General features: G+C 40.8%; 1 protein-coding gene across 1 annotated transcript; it reads right to left on the bottom strand.

The window, feature by feature from the left end:
* Window positions 1-6,633: 6,633 nt before the first annotated feature.
* Window positions 6,634-8,043, bottom strand: LOC126481751 (piggyBac transposable element-derived protein 3-like). Its single transcript, XM_050105706.1, has one exon. It carries the CDS (start codon window positions 8,041-8,043, stop codon window positions 6,634-6,636), a length of 1,410 nt encoding a protein of 469 aa, XP_049961663.1.
* Between the last annotated feature and the right edge of the window lie 7,398 nt (window positions 8,044-15,441).

The following is a 15,441-nucleotide window of genomic DNA, read 5'->3' as shown; positions in this document are numbered from 1 at the left end:
GGAGCGCGTACAGTTACGTATTACAGCCAGTATACAGAACTTCTCAGTGTATTGGTTCAAATGGTTCAAATGGCTCTGAGCACTATGGGACTTAACTTCTAAGGTCATCAGTCGCCTAGAACTTAGAACTACTTAAACCTAACTAACCTAAGGACATCACACACATCCATGCCCAGTGTTTTGGTATTGATGAAAATACAGTGAAGCGAATTTCGAGGGAACAGGAAATTTCATGTCTTGTATTACCAACCAACAGTTATTGCAGGACGAGTTTACACAGGGGGTCGTAAGAATTAAAATAGACAACTACTGTGTGGAAAAGCAGTTTCCAACAGCAGCAGACGTATTGGAAAGGTTGAAAGACTCTCCTGAAATGAGTGAACAACCCTTTGGTGAACTATTCGGAAATTAGTCTTCAGATACATAGAGTTCACAAAACCTGTACCACTGGAAGAAAAATAGACGAATTCTTGTGAGAAACAACACACTAGCGAAACACTTAATGGACTATTCATTAGACTGACGAGTGTTGGAATGGTACAATTCATTCTAAAAAGTTTGGATGGGAGGAGCAAAAAAATTCCTTACGCCTCAGAATGTTGTTCAAAATGGTTCAAATGGCTCTGAGCACTATGCGACTTAACTTCTGAGGTTATCAGTCGCCTAGAACTTAGAACTAATTAAACCTAACTAACCTAAGAACATCACACACACCAATGCCCAAGGCAGGATTCGAACCTGCGACCGTAGACTGTAGCGCCTAGAACCGCACGTCCACTCCGGCCGGCGCCTCAGAATGTGTATACGATTATCACAGAGGAAGTGTTCGTGAGTGGAACAGCTGAAAAGGAGGAATTCAAGCTCTGTCTGATTCTGGAAAAAGAATTATAAAGTGCCATAATGGGTACGAAGATAGGTTCATATGAAATGCTGGTTTATGATTTATTGGGCAAAAAGGAGATGGACATTATCGTTCTGCGTGAATGTCAGACACTACAAAGAGCGGTTTAGGAGCGTCCCAGAAAAATTACCGTACGTACCTGCTACTGTTTCATATCAGGCTCTATATCACGCGATGATAAATCCAGTGTCACGAAAATCCATCTATGGAATGGAAAAAGGAGTTAGTGACCGAGTAGAAAGCAATAATGTAGAGCGTCCATGTAATCCCACATCATATAAAGAAATTACTAATGTTGGCCTACTTGAACACACACGACCGCAGTTGAGATCACAAGCATACCTTTTGGAAAGCGTATTGCGCTTAGTGTACAAGGAAATTAAACTTCTGCGGTTGCCTGTGGCGCACTGCGAATTCAGCACAATTGAACGTATTTGGGCATTTGTCAACAGCAATGCAGAAAAGAACAAGAATTTTAAGTAAGTGATGTTTTATAACATACTCCGGAAAATGTTTCCCAAACTGTTTGGAGGATTTCAGTTCGTCATATCCACAAACTTGATTACAGAGCAAAGAGCCCATTGTGTTGGCATAGCAGTAGAACCGTTGCAGATCGAATTAGATGACTGTAGTAGTAGCTGCTGAGAGGCCTCAGACAGAAGCGAAAGCGATTAAGGCAGGCTCTATTTCAGTCATCATTCTCTGTTACAAATTTTATTCGAGTTAATCTATTTTTCATGTACTATTAAAATGTGCAATAAATTTCGTTGTACATTTATTGACAGGTGCTTGTATATTGAGCATTCGGTTACAGTTTCACATATTATTGCCCTCCGCTCCCAATAACAACTGAACGCTGCATTGCTGCATTGGAATGCGACTAAGAAGTAGCCACTCTTCGCTGACGAACAGGCGCTTACAGCGCATAACAACAGTAACAGTGCTGGTATTTCAATTAGGCTCCACCACAGCCTCGCATATACTGCGCCTACTAACGCAGTTACTTTACAAACTCTTAACTGACAAACACGAGGATTATTCATTAGTAATGGCGTACGATGCAACTGAGATTTCGCCCTGAGTGCAAAATGAGACTAATTGATCATTGTTTTTATTATTACAGTTTTCAATACTGGTACGTCTTCTTCTTCCTTACCTTTCGCCATAGGAGTTTTCACAATATTCGGGACAGCTGCTGACCGGATGCTCTTCCTGGGACCCCTCCCCGTCTCTTCCCTCCGCCGGGACGAAATTTTGAGCACCCCCTCTGGAAGAAATCACACGTGTGAAAACGTTTCCTGATCTATCTGAGACGCGACGCCGGTACCAGCCCAGTGTTCACTCTGTTAGTTGTGAGAAAACCGCCTAAAAGATACACACAGGCTGGCCGCTCACCAGCCCTGACCCCTAATCCGTGAGGCGTATTCCATATGGGACTGGTTCGCCTTCCGGAAGCCGGAAAGCAGCGCGTTAACACCCTCCGCTATCTGTGTGGTTCTCAATGTCGTTATATTTGTACGATGATTTAGTGGCCGTTTGTAGTAGACTCTTGATTCGAGTGCTTTTCGTTGTAATCTTACTTCTTCAAACTTGTAAACCCGCACATCTTTGTCAAGTTTCGCTTACTTGGTTACATTAACTGCAGAAAAAAATTTCGTGTTAAATTATGTACATTATTTATTATAGTTTTATTAATATTTGGATACGCAAATAAAGATTATTTTTGTGTAACAATGACCAGTATAAAGCCTTAAGTAGCATCACACATTAGGCTGTGTCACCGTTGATATTTTTGAGCTTAATAAACTATCACAGTGGTCCCTTGATCATTGGAAGTTACATCCTTCCAAGGTTTCTCAAGAAAATGATACCAGACAGTAGAAACACGTCCCTCTCTAGAAAAAGTTTTAATGCTACCAGTATTATGTATTTGTCGTATTAATATTTTTATTTTAGAAATTGTGGTATGTTCATAGCAGTTACTAAGTATTTTGTACAGTTTCTTTCGTGTAACCTGGGTATATTTCCAATAAACGAAACACTTTCTTCATTGCTTTTTGCTGATACGCATTACAAGAAGTAATCTTTTATATGTGGCAACGAAATGAAAATTCCGGATACTTTACAGTTAAGGTTTGAATATTTAAAGAAAACGAATAACGACTTGGAAACTCCTATTGCCGACAACACAAAGTGTCTCAAAGCTGTAGAATCGTTCTGAAGCAATGGTCGCACCAGTTAGGATAAATGGAAGATAATGACCCGCATTTGTGTCATTACAGGCACTTTAAAACTGTTGCCGACCCAGTTCGGCGCACGTTGCCCCTTGCAAACGTTGAAGAGTTTCATAAACATAGGTGAGCAAGCTGCAGTTTACAGGATAAATAACTAATAATTACCAATGCTCAAGCATTCTGTGCGTTTTTATCTTAAGTAACTAGAACCCTACTACGTTATAAATAGGAAGTTATGCAAAATATTGCCGGCCGCTGTGGCCGAGCGGTTCTAGGTGCTTCAGTCCGGAACCGCGCGACCGCTACGGTCGCAGGTTCGAATCCTGCCTCGCGCATGGATATGTGTGATGTCCTTAGGTTAGTTAGGTTTAACTAGTTCTATGTTCTAGGGGACTGATGACCTCCGATGTTAAGTCCCATAGTGCTTTTTTTTAAGGAAAATTGCCTTTAAAATCATACAGCTCCTATTTCGAATGACAACGGTCTTCCTACACAGCATTCGGCACGGTAAGTGTAGTGTTTCCACATTTTTGTCCAAACCCTGTTCCTACAGGGAGAGTGCGTATGAAATTAGGAAAACAGTAGCTGGCTGTGAATGGAACAGCTAGGTATCTTAATATAGGATAAAGAAAAATCTACCCTTTGAGGTACTAGTACGTTCCTCACTGGTTTTCGGAGTAAAATTGTAGAAGCACATATACTGGGATATTACAAACTTTGCCGGCCGGAGTGGCGGAGCGGTTCTAGGCGCTACAGTCTGGTACCGCGCGACTGCTACGGTCGCAGGTTCGAATCCTGCCTCGGGCATGGATGTGTGTGATGTCCTTCGGTTAGTTAGCTTTAAGTAGTTCTATGTTCTAGGGGACTGATGACCTCCGATGTTAAGTCCCATAGTGCTTTTTTTTTAAGGAAAATTGCCTTTAAAATCATACAGGTCCTATTTCGAATGACAACGGTCTTCCTACACAGCATTCGGCACGGTAAGTGAGTGTTTCCACATTTTTGTCCAAACCCTGTTCCTACAGGGAGAGTGCGTATGAAATTAGGAAAACAGTAGCTGGCTGTGAATGGAACAGCTAGGTATCTTAATATAGGATAAAGAAAAATCTACCCTTTGAGGTACTAGTACGTTCCTCACTGGTTTTCGGAGTAAAATTGTAGAAGCACATATACTGGGATATTACAAACTTTGCCGGCCGGAGTGGCGGAGCGGTTCTAGGCGCTACAGTCTGGTACCGCGCGACTGCTACGGTCGCAGGTTCGAATCCTGCCTCGGGCATGGATGTGTGTGATGTCCTTCGGTTAGTTAGCTTTAAGTAGTTCTATGTTCTAGGGGACTGATGACCTCCGATGTTAAGTCCCATAGTGCTCAGAGACATTTGAACCATTTTTTTGTTACAAACTTTTGGGGATGATGGAGAAGGGTAAATATATCAATTTGAGATAGGGGACTCCAGTCCGGAAACGGCCAGATCAAAAGTAATCAGCGAAAATCTTTCTGATACCTCTGACAGTGGAATGCATATACCGGTACAGCTATTGCTATGATTTTATGATACGAAACGTTCAGAGGTGGCAATATGGACGAAAATGGTTTAAAGGAAGACATCGAAGCAGGTCAGACGCGGGCTGCTAGATTTGTTACCGGTATTTTCGAATAATAAGCAAGACGCATGCTCAAAATAAAATGTATCGACAAGGTCACAAACGAAGTGGTTCTGGAAAGAACAGGTGAGAAGAGAAGCTTCTGCAGTTTCATTGTTAAAAGAAGAGTGCAATTTACAGGCCATCTATTAAGACATAAAGGACTCCTGAACACAATCATAGAGGGCTAGGTCAAGGGAAAAAGACCAAGAGGAAGAGCACGGCTGAGGTACATGGATCAAATCGTGAAAGATGTGGTATGTAACACCTATAAAGAAATGAAGAGAAAAGCTGAAAGACGCACAGAATGGAGACAAACTACCATTGTAGCTGTTGCAAACCAATCCTTGGATTGTCCACTACAGAAGAAGAAAGAAGTAAGTATTTGTTTCGGGAACTCACCTGTGAATCCCTGGATGTGATTCGATGTTCTTTTCGACGAACACTGTTGAATTGATTTAGAGAACCGGTATTTGAAGCTGACCGCAGAAATAATCTACTGCCGCCAACATACATTTCATGTAAGGACTGCGAAGATAAGAGAAATTAGGGCTCACTCTACTTGCGAGTGAATCAGGAAAGAAATGACTAGTAGTGCTAAACGGTGCCTTGTGGAGTATACATGTAGATGTAGCAGACAAGTAAAAAATGTCCAGTAAATATGGGCTGTAAAATTCATACCTTAAGAGCTATCAGAACTTGTTAAGCGTTTCACACTATTGAAGATGAACGATTGCTCATATCTCTTACGGTATGCATTTTAGAGCCCCTGTTTACTGGACATTTTTCGTTATTTTGGTCCATACTACCACCTCTGAACGTTGCGTAACCTACAGTCTGCCGGCCGCAGTGGCCGTGCGGTTCTCGGCGCTGCAGTCTGGAGCCGAGCGACCTCTACGGTCGCAGGTTCGAATCCAGCCTCGGGCATGGCTGTGTGTGATGTCCTTAGGTTAGTTAGGTTTAATTAGTTCTAAGTTCTAGGCGACTGATGACCTCAGAACTTAACCCTTAAATGCATGATTTTTTATTTCAAGCTGTAAAAATTACCATGTTTAGTTTATAGTGCCTACATTTCGAAAAAAATATTGAAAAACTTTTAAATTAAATTAACAAAGATTAAATTAACAAAGCACTATTGTTGAAAATCGCTTTGTAGCTGATCAGCTACATTTTGAGTTAACACCTTACGAGCCACAATAAATGTGCTTATTTTGCTCCCTCAATTTTGACCAAATCTCTTGTAATTTAATTGTTGATTATGATTAAATACTTTGTATAGGAAGGGAAATATCCTAAAATAATAAATAGGACATTAATGTTGTAAATATTGAGCATTTATTGTATATTTTATACACTTTTATATATGAACAATAAGGTATCTAGTTCCAACAGGTTTGTACCCAAGCATGTGATAATCACTTTACATGAAAAGTTTGAAAACAGTTCTTTTGTTTGTGCAAACACAATGCAACTGCACATTTATTACACTGAACCCAGGAAAATCCCTTGCATCCTGGCATTTTGCACCTCTGTCTCACTTGCAAGTACGAAGGCAGGTGACCTACCTGATCCAGCCTTACATCTTGTGGAGGTACATGTGCTGTGGGCCCCTTTGTCTTCTTAGCTTGTATTTGGTTTTCGAGTTCATTACTTGGACTTCCACGTTTTGCTGAAGTTTGACCTGAGCGACACAAACAGTGAGCAATTTCCATTCGAAATTCGGAGAGTTTCATAGTTCTCCTAATCCCTTTGGTTTCTGCTACTCTCCTATACAACAGCCAGGAATTGACTACTCCCATGTCCAGGAGATGGTAAAACAATCTTATATACCATTTTCGACTTTTCACAAGAATTTTATGTCGACCCATTATGCTGTCCCATATGTTTATTGTAGAGCTTAATTATTTGTGGACAAGGTATTGTTATTCTTGACTTTGTTTTTTTGTCATACCTCCCTGCTTCATGAATAGGCTGCTGTCCAGCAAGTGTAGAAAGCAACATCACACTCTTGTTATCTTTCCACACTACATTTGATATGTCGACACCATCCACTGTTGCGACGCGCTCTACTGATGCACCTCGTGCCATTTTCTTCAGCTCAGCTTCTGAAGGGAGCTTGCAGTCTGGCACTCTGTTTCTTCTGACTGTCCCAAGTGAGTAAATTCCTTGTTTATGTAACCATACAAGCAGTGGCAGACTTGTGTAATAATTGTCACAGTACAGTTTGTGGCTCATATTTCTTGGTAGTATCCTACTGAGTCGAACTACAACATTTGCACTTGCTCCCAAGTCTTCCTCCCCAGTCACTCTTTTTTCTGGTTCATTTTCATCTCCAGTGAAAATCTCAAAATCGTAGGCATAACCAGATATGCCACTAATAACAAATAATTTGTATCCATATTTATGAGGCTTGTTTGGCATGTATTGTTTCAAATAACTTCTAGCCTTTGTTGAACATATCTGTTCATCAACAGAAACACACTCCTCAACAGGTATTGTTTGAAACCGAGATCTCATCAATTCTATTATGGGTCTTATTTTGAAGAGTCTATCATGACCTTTTTCACCCCTGGGTATCATTGCACTGTTGTCATTGAAGTGAAGAAACTTACGTATTTGCTCATACTGATTCACTGTCATTGTTGTCTTGATCAGATGAGTACCAGTAACTTCTCCCCAGTAATCCCTCGTATTAGGTACATGAACTATTGACATTACGAGACAGATGCCTATAAATTTTTTTATGTCATCACAGGATAAATCTATTGGTCTATCAGGATTACACTGCACACTGTATCTATGAGACTCTTCGACAATTAGATCAAACAATTTAGATGGAAATATATGTTTGAAGAATTGGTATGGAGTATTTAAGTTTATTACTTCTTCTGGTAAAGAAGTATTGCCATGAAATTTTGACTGCAGTTCGGGAATAATCAACTCTTTATCTTTCCAAACCACACTCCTGCTGTTTTTGGTAACATTTTTGCTGCTGCATGGCAGTTTCAGAGCATTATCAGACAACTGTGACGTCGATTCCTTCATTATAACATCAGATTGTCTTGTTCCAGAAACATCTTCAGTCCTAATTACTGGTACTTGACTTTCTTCGTCACTACTGTCACTATCACAATCAACAGATTCTGGAGCAACATATGTCTCATCTTGAATGGAATCGTCAGAGAAACACTCAAGATCGTCATCACTGCTTAGTGGAATCTCTAACCATTCCATAAGCATTTCTTTTTGACTCTTTCGAGACATTTTTACGTCAGCGCCTGAAATGCAGTAAATGAAAAATGTAGCTGATAAGCTACATACACAAAAACAGGCCTCATTTCAAATCTATCGCAAAGACACTCGAATTAACTGTTTACACCATATCTACTTACGTTTTCAAAATGAAAAAGTAATTTTCAAACCCAGAAATCAGTGCACAAACACCAAAAACACACCTCAACTTTCCGCCAAAACACACACTTGGCAGTATGTCCACACAGCTCACTGTCGAACTGCTTCAGCTCGTCCTGCCATCTATGATCGCTATGAAGAACTACTAGAAACTGCAGCGGAGTGTATACACTTAGCTACATAACGAATTTGATCGAAAATGTTTCTCCATATGGAATAAATCGAAGAAATGAGGTCTGTAGCTTATCAGCTACAGTATGCATTAAAGGGTTAAGTCGCATAGTGCTCAGAGCCATTTGAACCATTTTGAATCTACAGTCTTAGCAACAATTGTATTCCACCGTCAGAGGTGTGAGAACGATTACCGCATACAACTTTCGACGCGTTCGTTTTCGGACCATGGTCCCTTGCCTCAAACTGATACAATTACCCTTCCCCATCATCCCTGAAAGTTTGTAACGTCGTCACGGAATCACCCTGTCGATGTAGGTGTAGGTGAAAACAATAATAACAAATAACTGTGGGTCAGGTCTGAGACAAAATCACCAAAAAGAAATGAAACACCTTTGCAGTACAAAATAAAATTCGCTTAACAGTATCACAACAAGCAGGAAATGAAATTCACTAAATAACAGAAAGAAAATGCCAAGGGAGCTGTTGATTTTATGCACAGAATACAAAACAAGACGAAAGGCTGAGAAAGAATTCTGGCGTGGCCTGTGCCTAGTCGACCACTGGACTGCGAAATGCGAGTCACAGGTTGGATTTGTAAGTTAATGTTTCTAGAGGATAACAAACTTCATCTCAATAAAATGTATGTATTATTTTGGAACATTCGATATTGCTTAAGCTAAGGATAACTTTTCGTTCTAGAGAGGTTTTAGCTCGGTCTGCGATTTTGTACCGTGTAATAAACCCGCCTTCAGTATTAAGAGAAATCGCTATTGGCTTTCATAAAGGACTCAAGTGTCTTATTTCATAAACGATTTGGTCACTGTATCACGTTACTGTCATTACTTTCCAGTACGAGAAATGCCGGTCGAAGTGGCCGTGCGGTTAAAGGCGCTGCAGTCTGGAACCGCAAGACCGCTACGGTCGCAGGTTCGAATCCTGCCTCGGGCATGGATGTTTGTGATGTCCTTAGATTAGTTAGGTTTAACTAGTTCTAAGTTCTAGGGGACTAACGACCTCAGCAGTTGAGTCCCATAGTGCTCAGAGCCATTTGAACCATTTTTGAAGTACGAGAAATACTTACTGCATGTTGATACAGGGTGTTTCAAAAATGACCGGTATATTTGAAACGGCAATAAAAACTAAACGAGCAGCGACAGAAATACACCGTTTGTTGCAATATGCTTGGGACAACAGTACATTTTAGGCAGACAAACTTTCGAAATTACAGTAGTTACAATTTTCAACAACAGATGGCGCTGCGGTCTGGGAAACTCTATAGTACGATATTTTCCACATATCCACCATGCGTAGCAATAATATGGCGTAGTCTCTGAATGAAATTACCCGAAACCTTTGACAACGTGTCTGGCGGAATGGCTTCACATGCAGATGAGATGTACTGCTTCAGCTGTTCAATTGTTTCTGGATTCTGGCGGTACACCTGGTCTTTCAAGTGTCCCCACAGAAAGAAGTCACAGGGGTTCATGTCTGGCGAATAGGGAGGCCAATCCACGCCGCCTCCTGTATGTTTCGGATAGCCCAAAGCAATCACACGATCATCGAAATATTCATTCAGGAAATTAAAGACGTCGGCCGTGCGATGTGGCCGGGCACCATCTTGCATAAACCACGAGGTGTTCGCAGTGTCGTCTAAGGCAGTTTGTACCGCCACAAATTCACGAAGAATGTCCAGATAGCGTGATGCAGTAATCGTTTCGGATCTGAAAAATGGGCCAATGATTCCTTTGGAAGAAATGGCGGCCCAGACCAGTACTTTTTGTGGATGCAGGGACGATGGGACTACTACATGGGGGTTTTCGGTTCCCCATATGCGCCAGTTCTGTTTATTGACGAAGCCGTCCAGGTAAAAATAAGCTTCGTCAGTAAACCAAATGCTGCCCACATGCATATCGCCGTCATCAATCCTGTGCACTATATCGTTAGCGAATGTCTCTCGTGCAGCAATGGTAGCGGCGCTGAGGGGTTGCCGCGTTTGAATTTTGTATGGATAGAGGTGTAAACTCTGGCGCATGAGACGATACGTGGACGTTGGCGTCATTTGGACCGCAGCTGCAACACGGCGAACGGAAACCCGAGGCCGCTGTCGGATCACCTGCTGCACTAGCTGCGCGTTGCCCTCTGTGGTTGCCGTACGCGGTCGCCCTACGTTTCCAGCACGTTCATCCGTCACGTTCCCAGTCCGTTGAAATTTTTCAAACAGATCCTTTATTGTATCGCTTTTCGGTCCTTTGGTTACATTAAACCTCCGTTGAAAACTTCGTCTTGTTGCGACAACACTGTGTTCTAGGCGGTGGAATTCCAACACCAGAAAAATCCTCTGTTCTAAGGAATAAACCATGTTGTCTACAGCACACGTGCACGTTGTGAACAGCACACGTTTACAGCAGAAAGACGACGTACTGAATGGCGCCCCCACAGACTGCGTTGTCTTCTATATCTTTCACGTCACTTGTAGCGCCATCTGTTGTTGAAAATTGTAACTACTGTAATTTCGAAAGTTTGTCCGCCTGAAAATGTACTGTTGTCCCAAGCATATTGCAACAAACGGTGTATTTCTATCACTGCTCGTTTAGTTTTTATTGCCGTTTCAAATACACCCGTCATTTTTGAAACACCCTGTATGATAAGCGCATCCTACCGATGCACATACATTTTTTTGTGATACTGCGCCCAGAGAGGAGGTTCCCTGAGAGATACTGCGTTTCCTGCAACATGATATGACTTCCGAGAAACAGCAACGTACTTCCGTAGCCTGGCAGATTACATAACTTAACGCCTTTCCGTTTATAAGACACGAGTCCTCCTGTGAGGAACCAGGGACATGGCTTGCAATCCTTCTCAAAAATGCCTGCCGCAATTGTACGCATAGGTTCTGTCACAGATCACAGCAGATGGTACCATCACAACTACCTATTGTAACGACGCAAAGTTTTGTACAAAATTATGTTTGTTAGTGTTTTCCCTTTATTTGATTTAACATGTGTGAGATCCCTGGGATAGCAGGACAGAGCGGATGAGGTTATACTTGTGGAAAGGGGCCAAAATAAATTACTGTCAGCTGCATTCAACATATAGACTTTATTTGTTAAAACACACAATCACACAAGCAAGAATAAAAACTCTCAAGGTTTTAACGAAAGACCACCTTTGATTTAATTTAGATCCAAGGCGCAACGCCTAAGCAAGGAATAGAGGCACAGGAGTTCTTCTGGAGGTTTCACTTCTTCAGAACAAAGCTTTTTATCTTCCATATAAATAGGCTAAAAGTCTTAGCTTAAATTTTTCCCTTACAACTCGGCTGAAGGCTTCCATTAATCAAGAACAGTGTTAAGGCTTAAGGCAAGGCAAATATTTTCAAAGTTTAATCTAAATAGGCTGAAAACTCCGCTGAAGGCCGCATATCAACAAAACAATTTAACTGCTTAAGGCTTGGGAAGAAAAGCTTTCAATTTGAAAAGGCTGAAGGCCATATCTTAAAATATTTCGTGTAAAACTCGGATGAAGACCTAATACTAAAGAATAACAACCTTATGACTTAAGGGCAACACAAAGGTTTTGAATTTTTAATTTATGAAAGATTAAAACTCGGCTTAACGCCACACACCATGCAGAAAACAATTTTACAGCTTAAGGCCTAAAGGGAAGAGCTTCTAAATTTCAATTAAAATAAGCTAAAGGCTTTATCCTAAAATGCTTCACATAAAATTCGGCTGAACGCCACATATGAAACAAGGAGAATATTTTTTTTTTCTTTTTTTTTTTTTTTACGGCTTAAGGCCTAAGAAGAAAAGTCTTGCAATTTTAATAAGCTAAAACTAGGCTGAAGGCCACATAGACTACTAAAGACTAAAAAGGAAATCACTATGTAAAACACAAGGAGCGGCGCTCAGGAGGTTCCAAGGGTTGGCCTGCGAAGGTAAGACTAACGCACGTTTAGGTGAGACAGACAGCCTGACCGACAACCTCTTAATTGGAAGCCAACCCAACCGAAAGCCAGCCGACGAACCAACCAACAAGATCCGTTCTGCTCCACCCGACCAGCAAGCGACAACAAGATGTCAATACCACAACGCTCTGGATACTGGTGCCCAATCCAGCCAAGTCAGAATAAATGCCCAAAACTACCAACAACACCTCAGCTGTCGAACCACACGCAGCATCAACACGGTGAAGAAAATACATTGCTGAAAACTACGTCAACGACCAGCGCAGGTAACCGGAACGTCGACAGCCACAAGGCAGAAGATACCACTGGTGCACTTCATTAATGAAGGAATGAATTAAGTTTAAGGGGGGAAGGACGTCAAACGGGCCGACTTGGAGCAGAGAGGCATCTCAGGACATTTTAATTTCCAGTGTCTGTACTTTTACAAATAAATTCATTAAACTTTGTCAGCATCACCAGGAAGGATTCAGGATTCACACCCATTACAGTGGAAGTTCGAAAACATAACAAAATAAATTTTTTTACGTGCGATATTTCATCATTTTTTCACTTACTAATGGCTGCATTTGTTGCTATAGGTACACTTTTCTTCATAAGTTAGAGAGATTCTTCGATGAATTTTGCAGCCGGCCGGAGTGGCCGTGCGGTTCTAGGCGCTACAGTCTGGAGCCGAGCGACCGCTACGGTCGCAGGTTCGAATCCTGCCTCAGGCGTGAATGTGTGTGATGCCCTTAGGTTAGTTAGGTTTAATTATTTCTAAGTTCTACGCGACTCATGACCTCAGAAGTTAAGTCACATAGTGCTCAGAGCCATTTGAACCATTTTTTTGAATTTTGCACAGCATACAAACCATACTTACAGGTGTATGAAACTAAAATTTATATAATGTATGAAAAAAACGAATGAGCTGTTATATTTCAAACTTCATGTTTAGAAAAAAACACAAATTTTCTAGTTAATTACCTCAATTTTTACCACAGTTTTTAATAGATTTGTAAAATTCTAGAGTTTCATACACCTTTGAGTATGGTTTGTATGCTGTGCAAAATTCATCGAAGAATCTCTCTTACTTATGAAGAAAAGTGTACCTACAGCAACAAATGCTGCCGGTAGTTTCCTTCCGTCGGACAGTGCATGTGTGTCGCCAGCAGATCTCACTAGCGCTCCGTCCCCGACTGCTGCGTTCCGACTAAGCTCCCAGCTGAACTCTAGACACACGACGACCAGGAAATACTATCGGTCGCTCCAGAGATGGTACGACAGTGCACTTATCGATAAGCGCTGCTGCTGCCACTCACGGCAGGTAAGGCAGGAAGTTAGTGATGACAGTAAATGGAACACGAAAACGAGGGGGCAGTACCGTACGAGAAGATGACAAACAGTAAACGGCATGAACACGAGCCACGGACGGCTCAATGTGTATCTACATTTACATATTTAATGAGAACAGGATACAATGTCTTAAGACTAGGATAAAAGAGGTGGTATAGAATTAGATATACCTACAAAGAGATGCTAATGTCAGATTCAGTTTATTCCATGATGAATTTGTGTCAAAATTAGAATGCTGCTTCCATAGAAAGTTAGCCAAAAAATCCCTTAAGAAAGGCAAGTAAGCCATGCATAATTAACACAGCTAAACTGTTACGCAAGAGGAAGAAGGGAATTTAATTCAAGTCTTGAACAAATCAAGATCCGACATTACTTCCACAGAATACTATACTACTATGTCTTAAGGAGATTCATTGTTATTAAGAAATGTATACACCGTGACAGAAAATAATAATGCAGATAATAATATTAAAACCATGAGGTATATTGTCAAGTGGGAGACAGGACAGTTCGTCAGTGTTCAAGATGCCATAATAATTAAGCAAAATGACAGTGCTGTGACTGATAATTCACAAGCTGCAAGTACGTTTAACAATCAGTTTCTAAATATTGCAGAAAAAATGTGACTAAATGGATCAGTTGAAGAAGCAAGACAGTATAATAAAAATGTCATTCCACAAAAATTGAAGCAACTAAAAGTAGCACCAACCTTCTTCACTGAAATAAACTGAATTATATAAATAAAAATTGATATGGAGTTGATGGAATTTCACGCAGAATTCGGGAAAGTTGCTCTAACCTACCAAATACTGTTCTCAGTTGTATATGTAATGCCACACTGCCACAGGGAATTTTTCGAGACAGATTCAAATGCGCAGTTGTTAAACCACTTTACAAGGAAATTGACAGGAAAGACTAAATTATCGTCCACTTTCCTTACTGCTGACATCTTCCAAAATATTCGGAAAAGTAGTGTACTCGAGAGCAGTTTCACATTTAAGTAGAAACAATGTACCTACTTCGCTTATCACGGTTTGTATGCCAGAATTCTTTCTTGACAAAGAACGCAGCCACCAAATATTACAAGCTTGAAATAATAAAATATCGCCAAATGATATTTTTGTGATCTTGAAGGCGTTTGATTGTGTAGATCACGTTCACTCTTAGAAAACCTGAATTTTTAAGGAACTGATAAAATGGCTCTGAGCACTATGGGACTTAACTTCTGAGGTCATCAGTCCCCTAGAACTTAGAACTACTTAAACCTAACTAACGTAAGGACATCACACACATCCATGCCCGAGGCAAAGGAACCGATAGTTTCACACACAACTGCTTAACAAACTGAATGGAAAACTTGTTCTGAATAATTCAAATAATATTGGAAAGGTAGGTAATTTTTGTGACTGGGTAGAAATCACGAAACGTTCAATTTTAGATTCACTCCTGTTCCTTATATATGTGAATGACCTTCCAGTTAACATTAAACAGACAGAGCAAGTTACGTTTTGCAGACGATACCAGTGTTATAATAAATTGCGTTAGAGATAAAGCTACAGAACAAATTGGTGATGATTTTTTTTCTCAACGAATTGAGTGATTCTCTGAAAATACTCTCCCTTAATTTTGAGAAAACACGCTATATTATATAATGTACAACAAATAATCACGCCAACAATTGATATACCACATGAACAGGAGTCGGTAAACAGGGTAGAATGCTCCAGCCTTTTGGGTGTACGTATTGATGAGAACTTGAACTGGAAGATGCGTATTAG

The sequence above is a fragment of the Schistocerca serialis genome, chromosome 5 (genome assembly GCF_023864345.2).
Source record: "Schistocerca serialis cubense isolate TAMUIC-IGC-003099 chromosome 5, iqSchSeri2.2, whole genome shotgun sequence".
NCBI lineage: Eukaryota > Metazoa > Arthropoda > Insecta > Orthoptera > Acrididae > Schistocerca > Schistocerca serialis.
This window is presented reverse-complemented; position numbering and strand designations above follow the sequence as displayed.